At 45.0% G+C, this 20,503-nt stretch overlaps 1 protein-coding gene across 2 annotated transcripts in view; it reads right to left on the bottom strand.

Annotated features, from left to right (window-relative positions):
• The window catches only part of DTX3 (deltex E3 ubiquitin ligase 3), a 299,174-nt gene that overhangs the window by 83,547 nt on the left and 195,124 nt on the right, over positions 1 to 20,503 (bottom strand). Inside the window, exons 1-3 of one of the 2 annotated variants that reach the window (XM_086966571.1) lie at positions 15,733 to 16,238; positions 10,696 to 10,776; positions 3,485 to 4,221 (exon numbers count right to left, since the gene is read on the bottom strand). In XM_086966571.1, coding sequence (XP_086822697.1) covers positions 3,485 to 4,221; positions 10,696 to 10,708 — 750 coding nt within the window. In that variant the 5' untranslated portion in view covers positions 10,709 to 10,776; positions 15,733 to 16,238. Of the gene's footprint in view, positions 1 to 3,484; positions 4,222 to 10,695; positions 10,777 to 15,732; positions 16,239 to 20,503 lie in introns of those variants that run through there. The other variant, XM_086966574.1, reaches the window with a different exon arrangement.

The following is a 20,503-nucleotide window of genomic DNA, read 5'->3' on the forward strand; positions in this document are numbered from 1 at the left end:
GTAAGAATTGGCTTTTGTAGTTTGGTTTGCCCTGTTCCCATCATGCACTGGGACAGGAACAGACTAATTTGCATACAGCCAGGTTCTGAAACTGGGATGGTGCAGTGAGCTAAAAAACGGTGTTGGATCTAGCCCTGATCTCTTGACTGGGTGAGAGCTTTCTGCTTAATTCAGAGACTCTGTCCCTCACCACCCCTTGTTGTAAATATTTTTGTCCACCCTAAGCGTGGAAGGGTATTCTCAGATGTGAGACCCTTGCTCATTGCACCATCAGGATTCAAGCAAACCGGGCCGAAGACGGCTGTAATGCCAGAAACCGGTCCCCGGGAGCTTGTTTCCTTCCCAGTGTAAGAATTGGCTTTTGTAGTTTGGTTTGCCCTGTTTCCATCATGCACTGGGACAGGAACAGACTAATTTGCATACAGCCAGGATCTGAAACTGGGATGGTGCAGTGAGCTAAAAAACGGTGTTGGATCTAGCCCTGATCTCTTGACTGGGTGAGAGCTTTCTGCTTAATTCAGAGACTCTGTCCCTCACCACCCCTTGTTGTAAATATTTTTGTCCACCCTAAGCGTGGAAGGGTATTCTCAGATGTGAGACCCTTGCTCATTGCACCATCAGGATTCAAGCAAACCGGGCCGAAGACGGCTGTAATGCCAGAAACCGGTCCCCGGGAGCTTGTTTCCTTCCCAGTGTAAGAATTGGCTTTTGTAGTTTGGTTTGCCCTGTTCCCATCATGCACTGGGACAGGAACAGACTAATTTGCATACAGCCAGGTTCTGAAACTGGGATGGTGCAGTGAGCTAAAAAACGGTGTTGGATCTAGCCCTGATCTCTTGACTGGGTGAGAGCTTTCTGCTTAATTCAGAGACTCTGTCCCTCACCACCCCTTGTTGTAAATATTTTTGTCCACCCTAAGCGTGGAAGGGTATTCTCAGTTGTGAGACCCTTGCTCATTGCACCATCAGGATTCAAGCAAACCGGGCCGAAGACGGCTGTAATGCCAGAAACCGGTCCCCGGGAGCTTGTTTCCTTCCCAGTGTAAGAATTGGCTTTTGTAGTTTGGTTTGCCCTGTTCCCATCATGCACTGGGACAGGAACAGACTAATTTGCATACAGCCAGGTTCTGAAACTGGGATGGTGCAGTGAGCTAAAAAACGGTGTTGGATCTAGCCCTGATCTCTTGACTGGGTGAGAGCTTTCTGCTTAATTCAGAGACTCTGTCCCTCACCACCCCTTGTTGTAAATATTTTTGTCCACCCTAAGCGTGGAAGGGTATTCTCAGATGTGAGACCCTTGCTCATTGCACCATCAGGATTCAAGCAAACCGGGCCGAAGACGGCTGTAATGCCAGAAACCGGTCCCCGGGAGCTTGTTTCCTTCCCAGTGTAAGAATTGGCTTTTGTAGTTTGGTTTGCCCTGTTCCCATCATGCACTGGGACAGGAACAGACTAATTTACATACAGCCAGGTTCTGAAACTGGGATGGTGCAGTGAGCTAAAAAACGGTGTTGGATCTAGCCCTGATCTCTTGACTGGGTGAGAGCTTTCTGCTTAATTCAGAGACTCTGTCCCTCACCACCCCTTGTTGTAAATATTTTTGTCCACCCTAAGCGTGGAAGGGTATTCTCAGTTGTGAGACCCTTGCTCATTGCACCATCAGGATTCAAGCAAACCGGGCCGAAGACGGCTGTAATGCCAGAAACCGGTCCCCGGGAGCTTGTTTCCTTCCCAGTGTAAGAATTGGCTTTTGTAGTTTGGTTTGCCCTGTTCCCATCATGCACTGGGACAGGAACAGACTAATTTGCATACAGCCAGGTTCTGAAACTGGGATGGTGCAGTGAGCTAAAAAACGGTGTTGGATCTAGCCCTGATCTCTTGACTGGGTAAGAGCTTTCTGCTTAATTCAGAGACTCTGTCCCTCACCACCCCTTGTTGTAAATACTGCTTCCAGCCCAGCCCTATTCTTGACACTGCATCTGTATAAATACGAGTAAAGAATCTAGATTGGGGCATTGTAGGCTTTGTATACATGCAGAGTCCGCGCAAAAGAACAGCTGGCGTCTGCACAAGGTTTTTTTAGACAATGGTTAATCCTCCAGTAAAGCTTACTCAGATAGCATATCTTGTTGTTCAGCCTTTAGACGTGGCAATTGCACAAGACGCTGAGGCTGTCGATTCTTGCCGTTACCTCATTTGTGTGTTTTCCCAAGGCTTTATTTACCTCTGGGCGTCCCTTGTTTGTGATCTTTTGCTATAAAAACCCATCCAACCCATCATTCAGTGTACCTCTCCTAGAGTATCTCTATGGTGCTTGTGGGATGGGCCCGAATTCATTAATGCTTAATAAATTATCCTTGGTTTGTATTTCACTCCAGTGTTGATTCCTCCTTACTTGTTAGGAACCTGTGGACTAAAGGGTGACCTGCACCAGTGGGTTATTAATAATCCACTTCCACTGTACATCACCTTTGCTGACTGATTTCAGAAAGAGACTCAAGACATGACCTTTTGGCTGAGCCCTGCACCAAGCACTTGGATACAGTTGCGGGTGATTAGTAGAATTTTACAAATACTGATTGATTGATTGATTAATTGAACAATAATACCTGGGTTTAGCCTCAACAAAGCTAAGATAACACTAGAAAGGCTGGGCAAGAGCAGCATTTCTAAAATATACAGATCACTGATAATTAATACACCCAGCACTTTTGCTAAACTTCCAGGAGAAATGAGAGGGGACGTATGCAAGCTAGATGGCAAGGAATGGATGGAGATGAGGGTTGCCTCTTGCTCCTTGGCCATATATGTCTGCTTACGATTAACACAATTTAAATAGTTCCACAGAATCTACTTTCATCCAGCCAGGTTGTGGAGGATGGGTAGGGTCCAGACCCCTCCTGTGCCTGTTGTAACTTTGCGAACGGTACCTTCATGCATGTCAAATGGGAATGCCCTGTTATTGCTCAATATTGGAAGTGGATCGATCAATCACTTGGAGCAGTAATCTGGCAATCTATTGTTCCTGACTGATATGTTGCTCTGTTAGGTATAATGGAGGGTCAATATAGATCTGCAGTTGCACACACTGTGTTAGGGGTGGACTTTCTGGTGGCCAAGAGGGACCCAGCCTAAAGATGGAACGAAAAAGAGGGCCTGATGTCATTTTAATGGCTCAGTGGGCTGGACTGATGTTCAAAAGCCAAGGAAACAGTCTGTAATGCTCATGGTTTTGCGTAAAAGCACCAGAAGATCTGAGAGTGCTGATGGAGCTGCCACATTGTGAACATGGAAGAACGAGGGTATGTTATTACATCCTTTCCAGTCAACAAAGGATACTGACTTCCACCTGACTGACTGCATTGAATTTCTTTCCATAACCTGCGGTAATATTACTTTCAGTAATTGATTACTTTGTAACACTGTTTTCACTTAAAAAAATCAATAAAGAAATAAATAATGAGAAAATAAATCTGTATTCTTACCCCTTGAATGCCTGGAGGAAAGACATATTGGATAATAATGGTCCCATATTTCTCGTATCCAGGTAAGAGTAGACTGGAGTCTTTTGAAACCAACATCCTCCCATTCTCCGGCTGGTTTCCAACTAGTTGACCATAAAAGCGCCCACACATGGGGCAGGCTTTCTTAACCTGAAGGGCTCTTGTGATGCAGTCCTCGCAGAAGGAGTGCCGGCACTTTTCTAGTGTCTTTATGTTCTGGATCTCACCCAAGCAAATTGGGCACTGGTTCTCCTGGTCATCCTCCACCACTGGCTCCTCCCGCCTGAAGTCTCGTGAGCTGCCTGGGAGCCCCCGGGAGCCACCGCTATGCTGGGCACGTGAGAAGGCTGTCTGGCCGCGATAGTGCAGCTCAGCTGCTGCGTGCTCCATACTTTTGTCAGAGAAGGCCATGCAACCGCCCAGCTCATGCATCCGCTGTGACTTTTTGAGCTCCTTTTCTGTTTCCTTTAGCAAGGCTTTCAGAGCCTTGCGTGCCAGGGATAGTCCATTGGCAGCCACATGGGCCTCAGTGGTCAGACGCAGAACGTAAATCTCTGAAGTCTCGCCATCAATAAGGATTCGGACCTTGTTCTCATCACGCAATTTAACCAGCTTGGTGGGGCTCTCCTTCGTTAGAAAGTCCCACACATACTTGGGCACTGTCACTTTGTTCTTGGATGTGCCACCACACGCCGCCATTCTGGACAACACAAACGACACTAGAAAAGGAGGGGTGAGAGAAATTGAGGCGAGAAAACAGACAAATCAGCTGTCAAATTATAGTGTGCTCTCAGGGGGCAAAAACACAACATTTCAAAGAAACAGATAGAAAACACTACAGAGTAGGGTGCACAGTCGGAAAAGGAGAACACATGACAGGACATATTAGAGAAGCAACAACATACGACTGAGGGAGGGTTGTGGACACAATCATTACATAACAGTTCCTTCCTTTGATGTGGCACGTCCTTATTCATGCATTGTGTTGTTTTGTGGGTTTTTTTAACCTATTTTTTTTTGGACTAAAGAGCAAATCACAGTTGAATAAAATACCCAATACACACGAGAGTGCTTGATTGAGGCAGAAATGGGCTAGGATATTCTCATCCTGAACTTCAAACAATTCATTTTATTAAGAGCAAACACACACACACTGGTAGATTAGAAAACACATTGTATCTTTTGTTGTCTATAATCAGGAGTAGATTTTCTTTTTTAGTAATGACAGCCTCAGAACAACCATTTTCAATGGACACGGGACATGTTTTCGTTCTGCAGCTTAATGCACCCATTTAAGGTACGTTCACTTTTTTTGCCTTTAGATACACATTTTTCCTGTTACAGTAGTACCATATAAAGTTACCTACCAGCTTCCTGGTCACATTTTGTATTAAATCTCCAAACTGTGTACATTGAGGATATTATCTAATGTTGTCTATCTGAATGGCCTAGCAGGCAAGGAAACCTAACCAAGGACTTCCCAAACACTGCCACTGATCATTGGTCACAAGTGAAAATTTAACTTTTTCTTTATGTACGTTTGCTTATTAGTCAGTGAGAATTTATAACCTACATGGTATATCTTATTATAACTGGATTCTCGAAAAGCCAAAGCTGAACAACAAAGGAAAATATTAACACAGACTTCGATGTATTCTGCTGGTTTTTTGGGCTATATTATCACAAATTCTGCCACTCAGACTCTCCAACAAAAAAACCCTTCTAGCCATTCTACAGTAATTTTCATACTCAAAAGGTACACATCTTTTTCTAGTTACTTTTACATTTTAGGGTTTACAATTCCCTACGTATTTTAAGTAAGACATGCTCTTGTGTATATGAAATTAACATTTCTTTTATTTTTCACAGACATACCAGTTCTGCATTCTATGCTGCAACTACGTACAGCAAAGGAGAAAAAGTAGCGGTTTCATGAGTAGAGGTAACCATGACATTATATAGCTAAGGATATCTCATCATGGAAAGGCCAATCAAGGAGCATCAATGCTTACTTCTTGGCCCCGGGTGAGGCTCGAGGACATAATCTGCTAATGATCCAACACTGCATCGGACAAGGCATACCATATCTTATCTACCATTCCTACCAAAGTGGCTATAACAGTTTACAGTCAGCTCTATAATTTGTAGAACATTGGGTAATAAAAACACCATAAAGATTGCCGAAGAAACAATATGACTGCCTACATCTCAAAATGTGGTACAAAAGGGGGTGGTGATGGACGGAGCATCTGAACCAATCAAACACTCACACCCAGTCAACAGATCTGGGTTTAATCCATCACCGTTCTTTAGCCCACTCTGCCACCCCAGTTCAGACATGGCCATATGCAAATCAGTCTGACCTTGTGCCTCATGGGAACAGTCCAGCCCGAACTGCCAAGCCATGCCTTCCCTGGACCGGAAAGAAGCTTCCGAGGAACGGGTTCTGGCATTTCAGCCGTGTTCAGCCCGGCATGCTTGAATCCAGTGGCAAAGTGAGTAAGGGACTCACGTCTGAGCATACCCTGCCAACTTATGGCGAACAAAGCGGTACAAAAGAGGGTAGTGATAGACGGAGCGTCTGAACCAATCAAACACCCACAGCCAGTCAACAGATCTGGGTTTAATCCATCACCGTTCTTTAGCCTACTCTGCCACCCCAGTTCAGACATGGCCATATGCAAATCAGTCTGACCCTGTGCCTCATGGGAACAGTCCAGCCCAAACTGCCATGCCATGCCTCCCCTGGACCGGAAACAAGCTTCCGAGGACCGGTTTCTGGCATTTCAGCTGTCTTCAGCCTGGCTTGCTTGAATCCAGTGGCAAAGTGAGCAAGGGCAGACAATGTGGCCTTAATCAGAGACAGATATTGCCTACATTATATGTCTTTTCTGGCTGCCCGAATTGTCTTAAGACTACAAAAGCTAGGTTGAACTTTATCAAAAAGTTATCTACATATAGTGCTCACCTTCCAATCCAACCAACCATTTGACTACAGACTTCATACTAAAGGAGAGTTTCAATCAATAGGCCTGTTATTCTGCATTCCGTATCCTTTGTCTTAAAAAGCGGAGAGAGTTTCCACAAATGTCATTTACTCTGAAGAGGAAACTTTTTATCTAACAACCTGAAAGTTGGCGAAATATTTTTACAAGGGACTATGTCAGGCCAGCGCTTAATACAAGTGCCCGAATCCCATTATCTCTGGGTCTCTTTAAGTAGGGCTACATGGGAAATATAACATTTTTTAAACTTGATATCTAACACTAAGCATGACAGAAATTGAAAAGCAGAAAGGCACGGCCAAAAAAAGGCAACAGAAAAAAAAGAAAGGCAGTACTAGTATTTGGCACAATGTCAACTACAATCAGACCTAGCTGAGTCTGTATATTTTCATCAGGTTGGTACCAAAGTAAATTTGACTTGCCCAATCTTTAGTAAGTTAAGTTAAGATCTCAATGAAAGACATTGTTTATGACCTGACCATGGGCCAAAACATTATTAAAAGATCTAGTAGGATGAAAACATAACTCTTTCAACAATTTTCACGCATACCCTGATTGTTTTAACTTAAACATACCAGAAACTCTTAAAAAATGTAGCCCTGTTTTTTTTATCTATTACTTTTTTTTATAAACCCATGCAGTTTGAAGGTGAATATAATCCACACATGTTTATCTATTTAGATCATGGAGCTAGCTATCATTATTGCAGGATCACAGGGACTCTGAGGGAACAGTCACCACACAAATGTGATTGTCTTTTTATACCTAACCACAGCATTCTTACCAAGTCACTGGTTTAAATAGGACTACTGCTCCTAACTTCTACATGAGGCCGTCTTCTCATATTCTGGATACTGCACGGAGTATACACATTAATTCAGAAAATGATATTGCCTTGTGGTTAGGTTTGACCATCATGTCTGTAGGTGAAGATTCAGGTATGACGACCTCTTATCGTGCTCACCTGATTGGACACACTGATCTTCTCCAGACGTGTGTGGAGAAGTGTGGCTCACTGGTTAGAGGAGGCAGGCCCTGCTGCAGAGGTCAGACCCGGGACCAGGGTTCAATTCCCGACGCGGCAGGGTCTTGAGCTCAAAATGTCCACGGACTCGATAATTCTCGCCTCGGTGCCTACTCGAATCATGGGTTCACACTCTGCAACTCTGGGCAATAGCTTACTTAATCTCCACTACGGCCCCACTGCGATGGGATGCCTGGTCTTCACCTTGGGGATGCCCTGTAGGGGTTATCTCGCAGGGAAAGCCAGGACGGGTTCTCAAAGCAAGCGCTAAGAGACCTGTCGGTGATTTGGCGCTATATAAATCGAAATTAACATAACATAACGTGATTCTAGGCCAATATAAAGACAGTCCGAAGCACAAAACATGTAAACTGGCTTAACAGTAAAGTATTTTAAAAATATCTCCCAGATTGAAGTTATACATGCCTACAGACCAAAAAAAAGAAGTCAAACTAGATACCGTGCAACACAGGTCTTCCCAAGACAGGCAGAAGACTTCTTTGTGTATAGGAAGAGCAAATTCTGTGGGTGATACGTTTTGTAAAGTAAATCTTTTTGACTCACCTGGGGGCACCTTTAAAGTTCCCACCAGTGAGGCCTCTTGACGCCTACTCCGGGACGCCTGAACATCTGCGCATCACCACAAGGATCTGATGTGCATGTGCTGGATTAATGACTTGGGGAGGACACCCGCCCACCTGTTTTAACACAGAGCATCCACAGAGATGTTGCAGATGTCAGGAGCCGCCCGTGCAGGTAAGAGCGGCAGGGGCATTGGGGCCGGGTTGGGAGGGGAGGATTTGTGGGGAAATTAAATAAATAATTAACTTTCCCTCGTCGTTGTCTTTCGAAATCCCCCCCACCACTCTTACCTGCACGGGCCACTGCAAGTGAGACGAGATCACTTATTTTGGATCCATTGAAATAAGGGAAAAGATTTTTGGAATATTTGCGACCAGATAAAATTCAGATGCACCCTAAGGGCACAGTCTGCCGTTTGGGAACAAGGGTGGGATGACAGCATCCACATCCCTTACAAAATAAGGATGTCCCGTTATCTACTTCATGTTAAGGGCTGGGTGGCATCAATGCTAACAATAACATTATTTTTCTGTAGCACTATCAATATTGCAAGGACAGTAGGCTGAGTTAAATTCATCATTTTCAAACATGTGATCTGAAAGTGGCACAATGTTTTTGGCAGCACATGCCTTAAAATTACTCAGCTGTTTTACCTACATTCTGATGGTCGAGTACAAGATAAAAAGCTTCAAAAGAAACTATTTTCTTTTCATGGGAGCACCATTTTCTGCCTCGAGAAAAAATATCTGTCCCTGCTTCGTTATATATGGTGTGTTTAAAAAAAAAACACGTACATATAGATCACTGTTGAAGAATAACTGTGAAAGGCTAATTCCGGACAGCTGCGAAATTTCTACTGTTGAAAATGTCACATTATGAGGATAGAGTGTGGATGGAGATAGTCGCTATTAAATAAGCTCTGAAAAAAGGAGTCTGGAAATTGCTTCGGTAAGTAGGGCTTCCCATGAAAAGATGGAAGTTCCTTTGAAGAGGCCAGACACCACACCCAGTACCATTTTCATAGCAATTTCAAACATAATGAACTTTTTCCAAATCCATACAAACATTTAAAATTTTAAAAAATACGTCATGCTGCTTAAGGGATTTCTAGACATGCGAAATGGTGCCCGGGTAGATTTATGGCCCGATGTACTGAGCTCCTTATGCAAACCAGGGTATGCTATTTGCACATGATATTGGTTTGAGAACGGGTATGCAATTTGACCAATATACTAATAAGCCTCATTGCAAAATGATTGTATTGCATATTGCACATCTTTAGTAATCACAAAATAACCTTCCTAATGAATATTAATTAAGCATTTCGCAATTTGTGACCCTATGCGAACTGGTAGGAACTCATGGATGGTGGTCTGCAAGGGACAGCAGACCACCAGGATCCCTGTATTTGCTTTCCCAAATGGAAACCTTTTTTTCAATCCACCTGCATCCATTAAAGAATCAGTAGCTACTCTTATAAAAAATCACATTTGGGAAGTCACTAGGGGTAGAAGGTAGTGGGCCCCAGGACTGTTGCCTGCTCCCCTCGAGGCTACCCTACACCACTCCCAAAGAGGCAGCAGTCCGTTAGGCACCGCCCTCTTTAAAGTGCCAGTAACTTATAAATAGCTTGTGACCAGAGTGGCTGCAAAACACTGACACACACCATTGAACATGTCAATTAAGAGGGGATGATCCTTTTACATACTCTCACATGCCTTACGCCATCATGATTCACAAAACCCCTTTAGCAAGCCAGAAAGGTTTTTCTAAGTTGCGACAGGGGTTTATAGATGATGGAACAACAACAGTTGGCAGTGCGTGATTTTAGGGATCGTAGAGCTTGCGACTGTGAAATGGTGTAGTACATGTGCCGCATGATTCTGTTTACGCTTGACAAAGAAAATACCATCATAAAATTATAAAGCAGGAACTTGCACGGTCAGGCTTTTAGATGCATAGTGGTCCTTGCATCAAGGTTGAGGAAGGTCAGGTGTCCTATGATGAGGGAGGAGAGGTCCCATTAGGAAACTGAATGGGTTGCATGAGAATTAAAGAATGGATGAGACCCAGCGATTTTCTTACCATACAATACTGAAAGTAAATAAAATGTGCCAGCTTTGCCACAGATTCTTTAGCACTCCTGTACTTGTTTTCTTTTAAAGAGAGATGCTCTGTGAATTTGAAGCAGCACAACTGGAAATAGGAAGAATGTAAACGTTGTGCATATACAAAGTTGTTTAGTTGACCGTGTGTTCAGTTATTAAGGACTTATCTCTAGCACTTTGGCGTACACAGGGCTCCTCAGGACAGCCACAAGCACACTCCAGTTCAAGGAAACACCAGAAAACAGTACACATCTGGCGACCATTTTGCGCCTACCTCTGCCAAACCCCTCAATTTCAGGGCCGTCCTTTGTTAAAATCAAACATTCTCCTTGTGACTGGTTTGTCATTAAATGCTGGAAGTTAAAAAGCAAACAAAAAAACATAACCTCTTATATTGTGAGCGTTGTCAAGGAGGGCAGACGTGAAGGCATGTATATACATAACAATGAGCACAGAGTGACATGCTTTGTTTACCTGGAGAGCCCATGAGCGAGGAAACTTGCAGCAGGAACTTCTCCGAGTCCAGACGTCAGCGGCTGAACTACAGACCAGGAACTGCAAGAAAGCATTTGAAAGGAAAGGAGGAAAGAGGAGATTAATGTAAAAAGTCCCGAGACATAACACTGTGTCATGTGCACCCACGAGAAAAGCAAACAATCTCGCTTCCGCAAGCGTCAGTCTATTCCTTAACTGGCTTAACCCTTACCAGACACAGATTTAGCTATCTAACCCAGATTATACCACCAATACACACAATGAGGGTCGAGCAGGCAGACACAGTCAGCAACTGCTTGCTGCAAGTGACGTTCACATGCTAAAGCAGTCAACAATGCAGCGACTGGGCGATGTAGATGTCAGTCGCGGCATATGCCGCGTTTCCCTTTTTTAATGAGATAAAGATTTTCAGGGGACTACTGTCTGTGGATAATGGATCAATGTCTGCGGGTGGGGCGAGGAAGAATTGACCAGTGCATCCAAATACAAGGTGCCTTGATCCCACTAATGGGATCAAGGCATGGGGACATGGCTTGGAGACAGACTGCTCTGCTTGCAATCCTCGGAACTGAGACCCCACCCCCACCCGTATGGTGCGGTTTTGTCAGTCACCTCAAGGGTCTGGTAAATTAAGTATGATGACAAAAATGCAGATTTTGAGATTTACATTGGGCTAAGCAAGTGGCGGGAGAGAATTTGAAAACTATTTCACTCGAGTGTCATACTTGAAAGTGGTCTCAGATTTAGACATCTTGTGCTGGCAATTGATAAAATACACACACTTATTATTAGAGGCATCTAAAGCTGGAAGCAGCCTAGGCTCGTCTGGATAACTAATAGGGACTGAAAACATGCAGTTGCATGGAGAGTGCAATGGTAATATAAGACATTCAGGCACTGCGAAAGGGTTGAAAGTGAAAATATAGATTTTGTATATATTTTGCAACAGGCTGCACAAAGACCCACATATTTGTAGTGCTGGTAGAAGTGTCAGTATTATCCAACTCAGTGGCGCTCGTCTTCTACATCTTCGAAGGTGAAAGGCACAGTCATCTCCACTAAGGACTGGAACCTCTCACTGACAGATTGCACATTTATGCCTGCAGCAGGCATCCTGACCCATTTAGCTGTCTTATTAACATTATACAAAGAGAATTTCTACTTTTAAAATAAACAACTTTGCCTCAAGCCCACCACCCTAATAGTAGGAGAGAGGGACTAGGGGTACTCACAACTGTAGTACCCTACCCAGTGCTTTAAATGGGCCAGTACTGTCCGGTAAGGAGTACTGGCACTTTTCTATTTTGAGAGGGAGAGTACTGGCACTTCGAGAGAAATGTAATACTTTTAATTGGAGAGTACCAGCACTTCTCAGTAACAAGCAGGTACTCTAGTACAGAGTACCTGTACTTCTATTTTTCCATTTCAAGCACTGACCCTACCACCCATGTCCGCATACCCTACCCATTCATTAGTGAAAGCCCAGATACGAAGTATGAGGTTCCTGAATAGGGGCACACAAAATCCAAACACCATCTTAATGAAAAACGAAAACCTCCAAGCTTACAATCAATCAAAATATATAACCTCAAGCTCCATAAAAAATTTAAAAATAAAAAACGAATTCCACCTGAATCTAAGTACACAGCCCAACTTCCACTTCAGTCCAAGTACTCAACCCTAAACTCCACCTCAATCCAAGTCCAAAACCTCAAACTCCAATGCAAGTATACACAGCCTCAAACTCAAGCAGAATATAAATGCACTCCCACTTCTTCCACAGTCCCAAATACACAACCCCAAACTCCACCTGAATCTATATACACAACGTCAACTTCCATGTCAATCCCACTATGACCCCAAACTCCACCTCTCACCAAATGCCCAAAATCAAGCCCATCATATTCCTATCACATCAGCTCAAACCCATTCTCAATTCAAGCGCAGAGCCCAAACTCCATCTTGATGAAAGTACACAGCCACAAACATCACCCGAATCAAACTAGAAAACCGTAAGGCCACTTCAAACCATGTACAAAAGCCCATACTACATCTCGATCCAAGTACTGAGGCCTGCACTCTACCTCAATTAAAGTACACAACCCTATACTCCACCTCATTACCCTAATCCTGTTCAATTCCACTACAGACCCCACTCTATAAAAGCGTTAAAGCTCCACTTTCCCTGCGACTATTCATTCCTCATCATCCTAAATACATATCATAAAGCACCCCACTCATCCTTGTATTAAAACATAAGCTTTGCATCACCCCCACTACACAATACCAAGCTCCTCATTAACCTGAAGAGTGTCAATAGCTCATCTATTCGTCCACAAGCACCTCATCACCGCAACTAAATAACCTCAAGCTAGTCATTACCTCATATAAACACCATCGCAATCTTTAAAACTCAAATAAGAAATTGTGAAGTTACTACCCCTGCAACTACGCAACTGCAAGCTCTGTCGCATCCCAACTACACAAACCCAAGATCTTCCTTACACAATTGAACAACCTAAAATCCATAGGATGTGATAACTTAAATCTTCTCCCATCACAAACAATCCCAACTCCATACCGTCTTATACACTGCATTGTCCTTGCTACCCCAACTATGAAGTCACAACCATATCCTCAACCTATCTCAACCACAAGATCTCCCTACCTCAAAGTATGCAACAATTACCTTATATCAACAATTATAAGCTCTTCCAAACAACTATATAGTCTTAAATACCTACCAACCGTTTGTATACAACTTTAGAATACTACACATAGCAAGAACACGGCCATAGGATGATTTTCACTCACACACATAATCACCATGCCCTATCCCTACACACCAGTGATACAATTTCTACCTATAATTAAACAGCAGACACCGTGCAGCACCTGACAGATACACCACAGGTTAACAGATCTCGTGCTCAATACTTGCCATCAGTTTTCACCATGGCAATTACCCAGAAAGGATCCCACACATAAAGGACATCGAAACCTCTTAACATCTTTATAAAAATGCATACTCCCATCACATACAAATCTTACCCAGTCCCAAAGATCATAGGCATCTCCTTCCTATGTGGATCTCACCTGCCCAAAACTCTTACGGATCATGCACACAGCTCTCACCCTCACCAAACTCCTCAACCTCTTCCGACATACATATGTGTATCAAACCCTCTGCCAAACACCCATGGTGACCCCCCTCTCGCCCGATATCCGCAGAGAACTCATCCTCCCACAACACCAATGATGCCCTCACTTTACAAGTACTCATCAACACATGCAGATTTTCCTAACACCCTCAAGGTTTTATTCTCTCCAACACCTTTACAGCTGTTCTCCAGCACCCATACACGTTTCACACTCCTCAAAACTCACACAGATCTTCTTAGGAACCAAGCAGTTCAATAATTAAGAGCTTGTCCTCTTGCTCACACCGATAATCCATAACACTCATATAGCCAGGGCATGAGTCGGGTGTACATGCAGGATAAAGGCGCCCAGCCATTATTTTCACAGGGTGAACGCCGTCCACCCTGCCAAGAATTTGGGCCCTACTGAATAATGTGCTGAACTCGTCCCGGTGTAATTTCCAAACACCAGGACACTTTCAGCAGCGCCTGCATGTTGTCTGCTTTCCTTCTGCAATAAGCAACAACGTGCAGACGGGGACAGGGCTTTCTTATTTCAAGACTCCTGATGGGCCCATAACAAAGGCCGAATTTGAGGCGTCATCTGGCCTCCTTTTGTTCAAGTATATTGGCAGGGTTCAGTCACGCGTCTCATACCTGATGCAAATGATGCAGAGGGGAAACAAAGGCTCACACCTTGTAAGCACTTCACACATACTTAAGAGAGGCAACTTTTCACTTTGTTCACAGCCTCTTTTGGAGATATGCATGCGCTGTAAGAATGTCAGATGTGTTGGTCTTCCCCAGTATTTACACATAGCAAATTGCATTTATATAGAGCTTACTACACCTGAGGAGGCGTTGAAATAATTTAGGTACCACTATTTTTTTCTTGTATAGCCCTACTCATCCCAATTCAGGGTGTCAGATACTTTATATCAACATGTGCATATTACATGTACAATACATTATATAAGTTTGTAAATGAATGTACAGTTGTGTTATATAAAACTGGAAGATGGCACGGTGTAGAAGTCACAAATCATCTTCCATAGCTCACTGTGCCATTATGCTAGCAATGCACTCAAACATACACATGATAGACCTACTAAACATATATGTGAGGGCTTTTGATGTGATGTCACTTCTTGTGATGCCACCTCCTGTGAAGTTGTGGTTTGTGATGCCACTTTCTATGATGTAAATTCCTGTGATGCCATGTATTTTGTCATGCGCCTTGATGCCATGCACCGTGATGTCGTGCGCTGTGATGTCACACGCCTTGATGTCACTTGCTTTCTGCCTAACTAGGTTAGTCCCCACAATTCTTTTTTAGGACCTGGGCCCTGCATATAGCTCTCCAATCCTAAATATCCACACAGCCCTCCCAACTTCATGCATGTCCAAAAACACCCCCCATCCCTAATACTCGAACAGATGTTTCTCTCTCAGCATCCAAAAATATCACCTTGTCTTAGCTACAGAGGTCCCTCTCACCGAGGCACCATCAGTCTACGTCACCATTCCCAAACGATGATACAGAAGACCCCCCTCCCCCCGCACCCACACTCCCCCACGCCCACTCTACAGCCATCATTAACCATTCATCACGTTTTCTAATAACAGAGACACACACGGGGGGCTAGGTGATGGGGAAAGGGAGACGGATGCTGTCACCTTCGCCACTGACAGGCAGAAGGAGGACGCGGGTGCACTAATGGGCGAAGGTGCGAAAATAATTAAATATTAAAACAAAAACGGGAGAGGCGACCTCCAAACCAGAGAGAGGAATGACCTAAAGTCTCGTCCTCGCGAAGGCATCAGCCTGCTGCACTCAGGGCCCCCGACGACACCCCCTCACAATCAAAATACAAACCTTGCCTTCGTCTTTCTTCCCCTGTCATGTTGACTGCGAATCGGAAGCTACGGGGAGGAGAGAGGTTTTCTGCTGTCTGATGGCTGCTCCGAGGTGTCAACGAAGGGGAGGCGCGTAGGCTATGCACGACGCCGCGCTCCCGTCCCATCTCTGTCGCGATACAATGTGTTCACCAGCCCCGGCTCCATCGTACCTTTTGTTCTGACGGCAGAGCCCTATGGATTCCGCTATCATGCCTCCGTCATTTCACCCCAGTCGTCTTTGCCATTCCTGCGCCCTCATGGCATCACATCCCGACATGGACAAAGTGTCATATCATGACAGCAGCAGAGATGTGCATCAGATGCTCTCTCTCGCATTCCTGCAGCCCTTCCCCTCCGCCCCTGCCTCCTCCCACCGCCCGCAGGCAGCGGCATCGAGGGGTTTTCCGTAGCGCGAGAGCGACCGCCGCTTCCTCTCTGTACAGAATTACGTTCAGGAACAGAGTTGTTCCCACGCCTTCGTTTGTCTTTTCCGACTGCGCCTCTTACGCAGATTCCGGGCTCTCCCCGCCCCCTTCCGCTGTACAGTACCACACTGCCTTCTCCGAGTTAAAGTACATCCAGCAGGTATGTCTTCCCCTCTGGCCTAGATTGTGACTTGACGGTGTCCCAGACTTGCCTGCCAACATAGCTGCTAGGCTACGGCATATAAACCAGAGCTGGTTTATATGCCAAGGCGGGTTTCCACGCCAACATCTGCAACCAGCTGGCCTTCAAAAAGAAACTCAATAGTTGCCTCTTTCCACTTCAGAATAAACTCTTTGTTCAAGGAGAGAGCATAGGAATTTAGCTCACGGTGCGCAAACTATGTATGGGTCTGATCCTCCGGTGTTTTTAAGCCCCCCAAAAAGAGATCTCGGCCGGCAGGTGTGTGTCTCATCCAGTTGTGCCTTTTCTTTGCATTGTGGTATTCACTGAGCTGCATTGTAATGAAGACACCCAATTTTCCGTTTTTACTGATTTTTAGAGATAAATACAAACAGAAAAGCATTATTTTACTGTCTGTATCTATTTTTAAATCAGGATAAATACCGAAAATTGTGTTTCTCTTAGACAGTTTGCACTACTGTCAATCACGAGTTGCTAGGTCAATAGCTGTGCAAATTGACAAGTAGGGGAGTTAACAATTTTAAAAGATTTTACTAATGAAACTTTACTTCAACAGTAAAGCTGTTTAAGCTGTTCTACATTACAAATGGTTTCAAATGAACAAATTATACATTTATAATTAAAATCTGTAAAACCCATTGACCGCTCAAACATGAGTAAAATCACAAATGAGTACGGTAGCTCCAGAGAAAAATAGATTGGCTGTCTCCCCATTTAGGAGTACAAGTCAGAGTCCAATTGGGGACATCACAGAATTACTGCTCGAATACGAGGAAAGACTGTTCTTATGGAAGAGGAAGCCTCACACTCATATTTGTTTAATTCTTCATCAATGGTAACCTCTTCCTATCTTGGAAGGACTGTGCCACCAGGGCGGACTCAACCTCCTGATGGACTCAGAAAGGGAGAGAGTTCTTAGATAGATAAAAGCTACTGGACAATTGCAGGATCCAGGTGAATGAAAAATACCTTGCGGTTCCCCAGTATATATCACCTTTAATACCACAATGAGATAGTATTTTGAGGACTATGGCTCAAACCATCTCTCTAACTCCAACATCTTTCTGCCATAATGTATAGCCTTATTAGGTCTGGGGCATTCTTCAGGGCTAAGGAACCCTACATTTCTCAAACTGCCTAGTCGCCGAGTTTACAGTTCTAAGAACCAAACGAAACATAGATGGGTCCTACTCGAGTACAGAAATAGATACATTAAACCTGGATTTTAAGGGATATCGGCTACCTGGTCTGGGAGGGGAATGAAGTAGTTTATAGTCACATACACACAAACACACACATCAAAAGGCACATCGTGCCATTCCATCTAGGCGACTCCACTCCTAGCCACTGTTTAAACATGAGTACAAATTTGTCAGTTAAATAAATGTGGAAATATACCCATTGCAGCTTGAATTTTTACACTAAATACAAAAGAAATATGGACAAATACAGTAAAAGAATCAAAAAATAAATATGGATAATTACAGACGGAAAGATAAAAAAAAATACCATACAACCGGGAGGGTAAACTCAACTAGAAGTACCACAACATCCCCCCCTCAAAAAAACAAGCACTGGCGTTGCCAATAGGTCTCGCAGTAGGAAAGTTTGAGCTATTGGTTGTGTAAATGACAAAGCCCTTTATGTATTCAAAATGATAACAACAGTGAAAGGCATTGTTATTTGCCATTGTAATAGTTCCACCTGTCGTACTGCGAGATCTATTGGCAACGTGAGTGTTTTTCGTGTGTGAGTGGCGTTGTGTGTGTGAGTGGCGTTGCGTGTGTGAGTGGCGTTGCGTGTGTGTGTGGCGTTGCGTGTGTGAGTGGGGTTGCGTGTGTGAGTGGGGTTGCCTGTGTGAGTGGTGTTGCCTGTGTGAGTGGCGTTGCCTGTGTGAGAGGTGTTGCCTGTGTGAGAGGTGGAGTATATTCCTATGGAGCTGGTCTTACTGTAACTGCTGTTCACTCACCGGGAGACATGGTCAGACATTGCGGGGAGCTTTGGCACAGGGTCAGCTCGCATAAGTAACTTGATATATACAAGGGCAGACATATGAGAAGATAGACAGATATAGAGGGCTTGGATTAGATGGCGAGACAGTGAAGCTTTTTTGAGGACAGTGTAACGGTTCTGGGCTGCATGGATGATAATCTTACTTCACAAGAACTGATGAAGTGAGAAAGTTGATGCGCATGAGGAGTGAAATGTGGTGCTCACGAACAGAGCGTGAGAAGCTTTGGGCACACGAGCATTCACAGTGAGGAGTATGGAGTACTTGGTAGACAGTGTGAGCAGTGTAGGGTACATGACAGACCGACAGTGGGGGGGAGCTTCTGCACACGTACAAATTGAAGTTTTTCGGGAGCAAGACAACAGCTAGAGGCGCTTAGAACACTTGACCTGATGAAGCAGAAAGATTGATGCGCATGGATAAAAAACACGAGGTCCATGTTACTTAGTCTCAGACATATACATTTAGAGGTGTGTGCACATGGGCAGGCAGTGTGCTAGCTTGGGGCACCTTGAAAGACACTGCAAGGAGCTAATTGCATAAGACAAGAAGTTATGAATTGCTGTGGGTACATGATAGGCCACGGTGAGGTAATTGAGCAAAATGATAGAGAATGTGAGGAGTTTGCAGTGCCACGATCAAGGAATTGGCCTGTAACTCACTGCAACTAGCACTTTTCACAAGTAGCCCCAGGTGACTTTTCTACACGAGTGTAATCTCACGTAAATCATTATTGTGTTTAGTGTGTCTCTTAGATTTCGGGTGCGGGTGCTTGGCTCTCAAATGTAACAAGAAGCCAACATTTTAGAAGGGAGCGGCCGCACTCGTAAAAAAAAAAGAGCTGAGGCTGGAAGGGGTTAATATACCACAATGGCTGCATAAAGGTGAGAGGAAGACGGAGCCTCGGTGGGTCCGTAAAGTGCTGGGAGGGCGCTGGAGCAACAAAGCAGCAGGGCGTGTGGTTTGAGGAGGCCTGAGGCAGTATGGGGAGGCAGGGACATCAGACGCTGGGGCTGCCCATTCATACCTGGGTGAGAGGAGCCACAAGGCTGCATCAAACTCTGATTACCACTGAAACTGTTGGAGAGGAAGTAGAAAGCGGCACACACGAGTTTGGTGGGGGGGGGAGGGGGGTGAATCAGATGTTGAACATGCATTGGCGGCCGCAAAATTAAATTAAAAGCATGCAGGCATGTGTGACTTTCTACGTCATGAGCTGGAGCAGTGCGTTCCTGCGGGGTGCAGAATCAAATCATGTTGCAGAGCTGGTTGGATTCAGCTGCCTAGGAAAGCTAATTATGTAACATGTTATGCAAGTGCATTCTCTGTTGTGGAACATTCTGTGGGATTACTTTGTAGTGCGATTTAGTGCATGGGGAGGGGGCATATTTACAAGGCCAGGAGAGAAAATAAAGAGAAACAAGCGGAAAACGAAAGCCGCCGGGAGAGCCTGGGTCGGGAATGCGAGCGAGGGGAGGCAGGCAGATTACGAGGGAAGCCGGATGGGGGCGGGAGAGCCTGGTGGGGGAGCCTGAGGGGGGAGGAGAGAGTGCGATGCGAGCAGCAGCAGGGAAGGCAATCAAGCGGAAAACGAAAGCCGCCGGGAGAGCCTGGGTCGGGAATGCGAGCGAGGGGAGGCAGGCGGATTGGGAGGGAAGCCTGATGGGGGCGGGAGAGCCTGGTGGGTGGGCGTGAATGCGAGAGAGGGGAGGTGAGCACACAGGAAGGTACCAATGTAAAAAGTAAAAATTAAACAGACAAGCGGAAAACGAAAGCCGTGCAAAACTAGATGGGCCGGCCAGCAGTGAAAAAAGTAATGTTTCGGGAGAGCCTGGTGCGGGAATGCGAGCGAGGGGAGGCAGGCAGATTAAGAGGGAAGCCGGATGGGGGCGGGAAAGCCTGGTGGGAGGCGTGAACGCCGGATGGGGGCGGGAAAGCCTGGTGGGAGGCGTGAATGGGCGAGGGGAGGCAGGCGGGAGGCAGGCGGATTGGGAGAGAAGCCTGATGGGGGCGGGAGAGCCTGGTGGGTGGGCGTGAATGAGGGGAGGACTGGGCTGGGCTTGCATGCGATGCGCGTGCATGTACACGGGCACTGCATGAAAACCGCGGG

The sequence above is a fragment of the Lissotriton vulgaris genome, chromosome 1_1, assembly GCF_964263255.1.
Source record: "Lissotriton vulgaris chromosome 1_1, aLisVul1.2, whole genome shotgun sequence".
Classification (NCBI taxonomy): Eukaryota; Metazoa; Chordata; class Amphibia; order Caudata; family Salamandridae; genus Lissotriton; species Lissotriton vulgaris.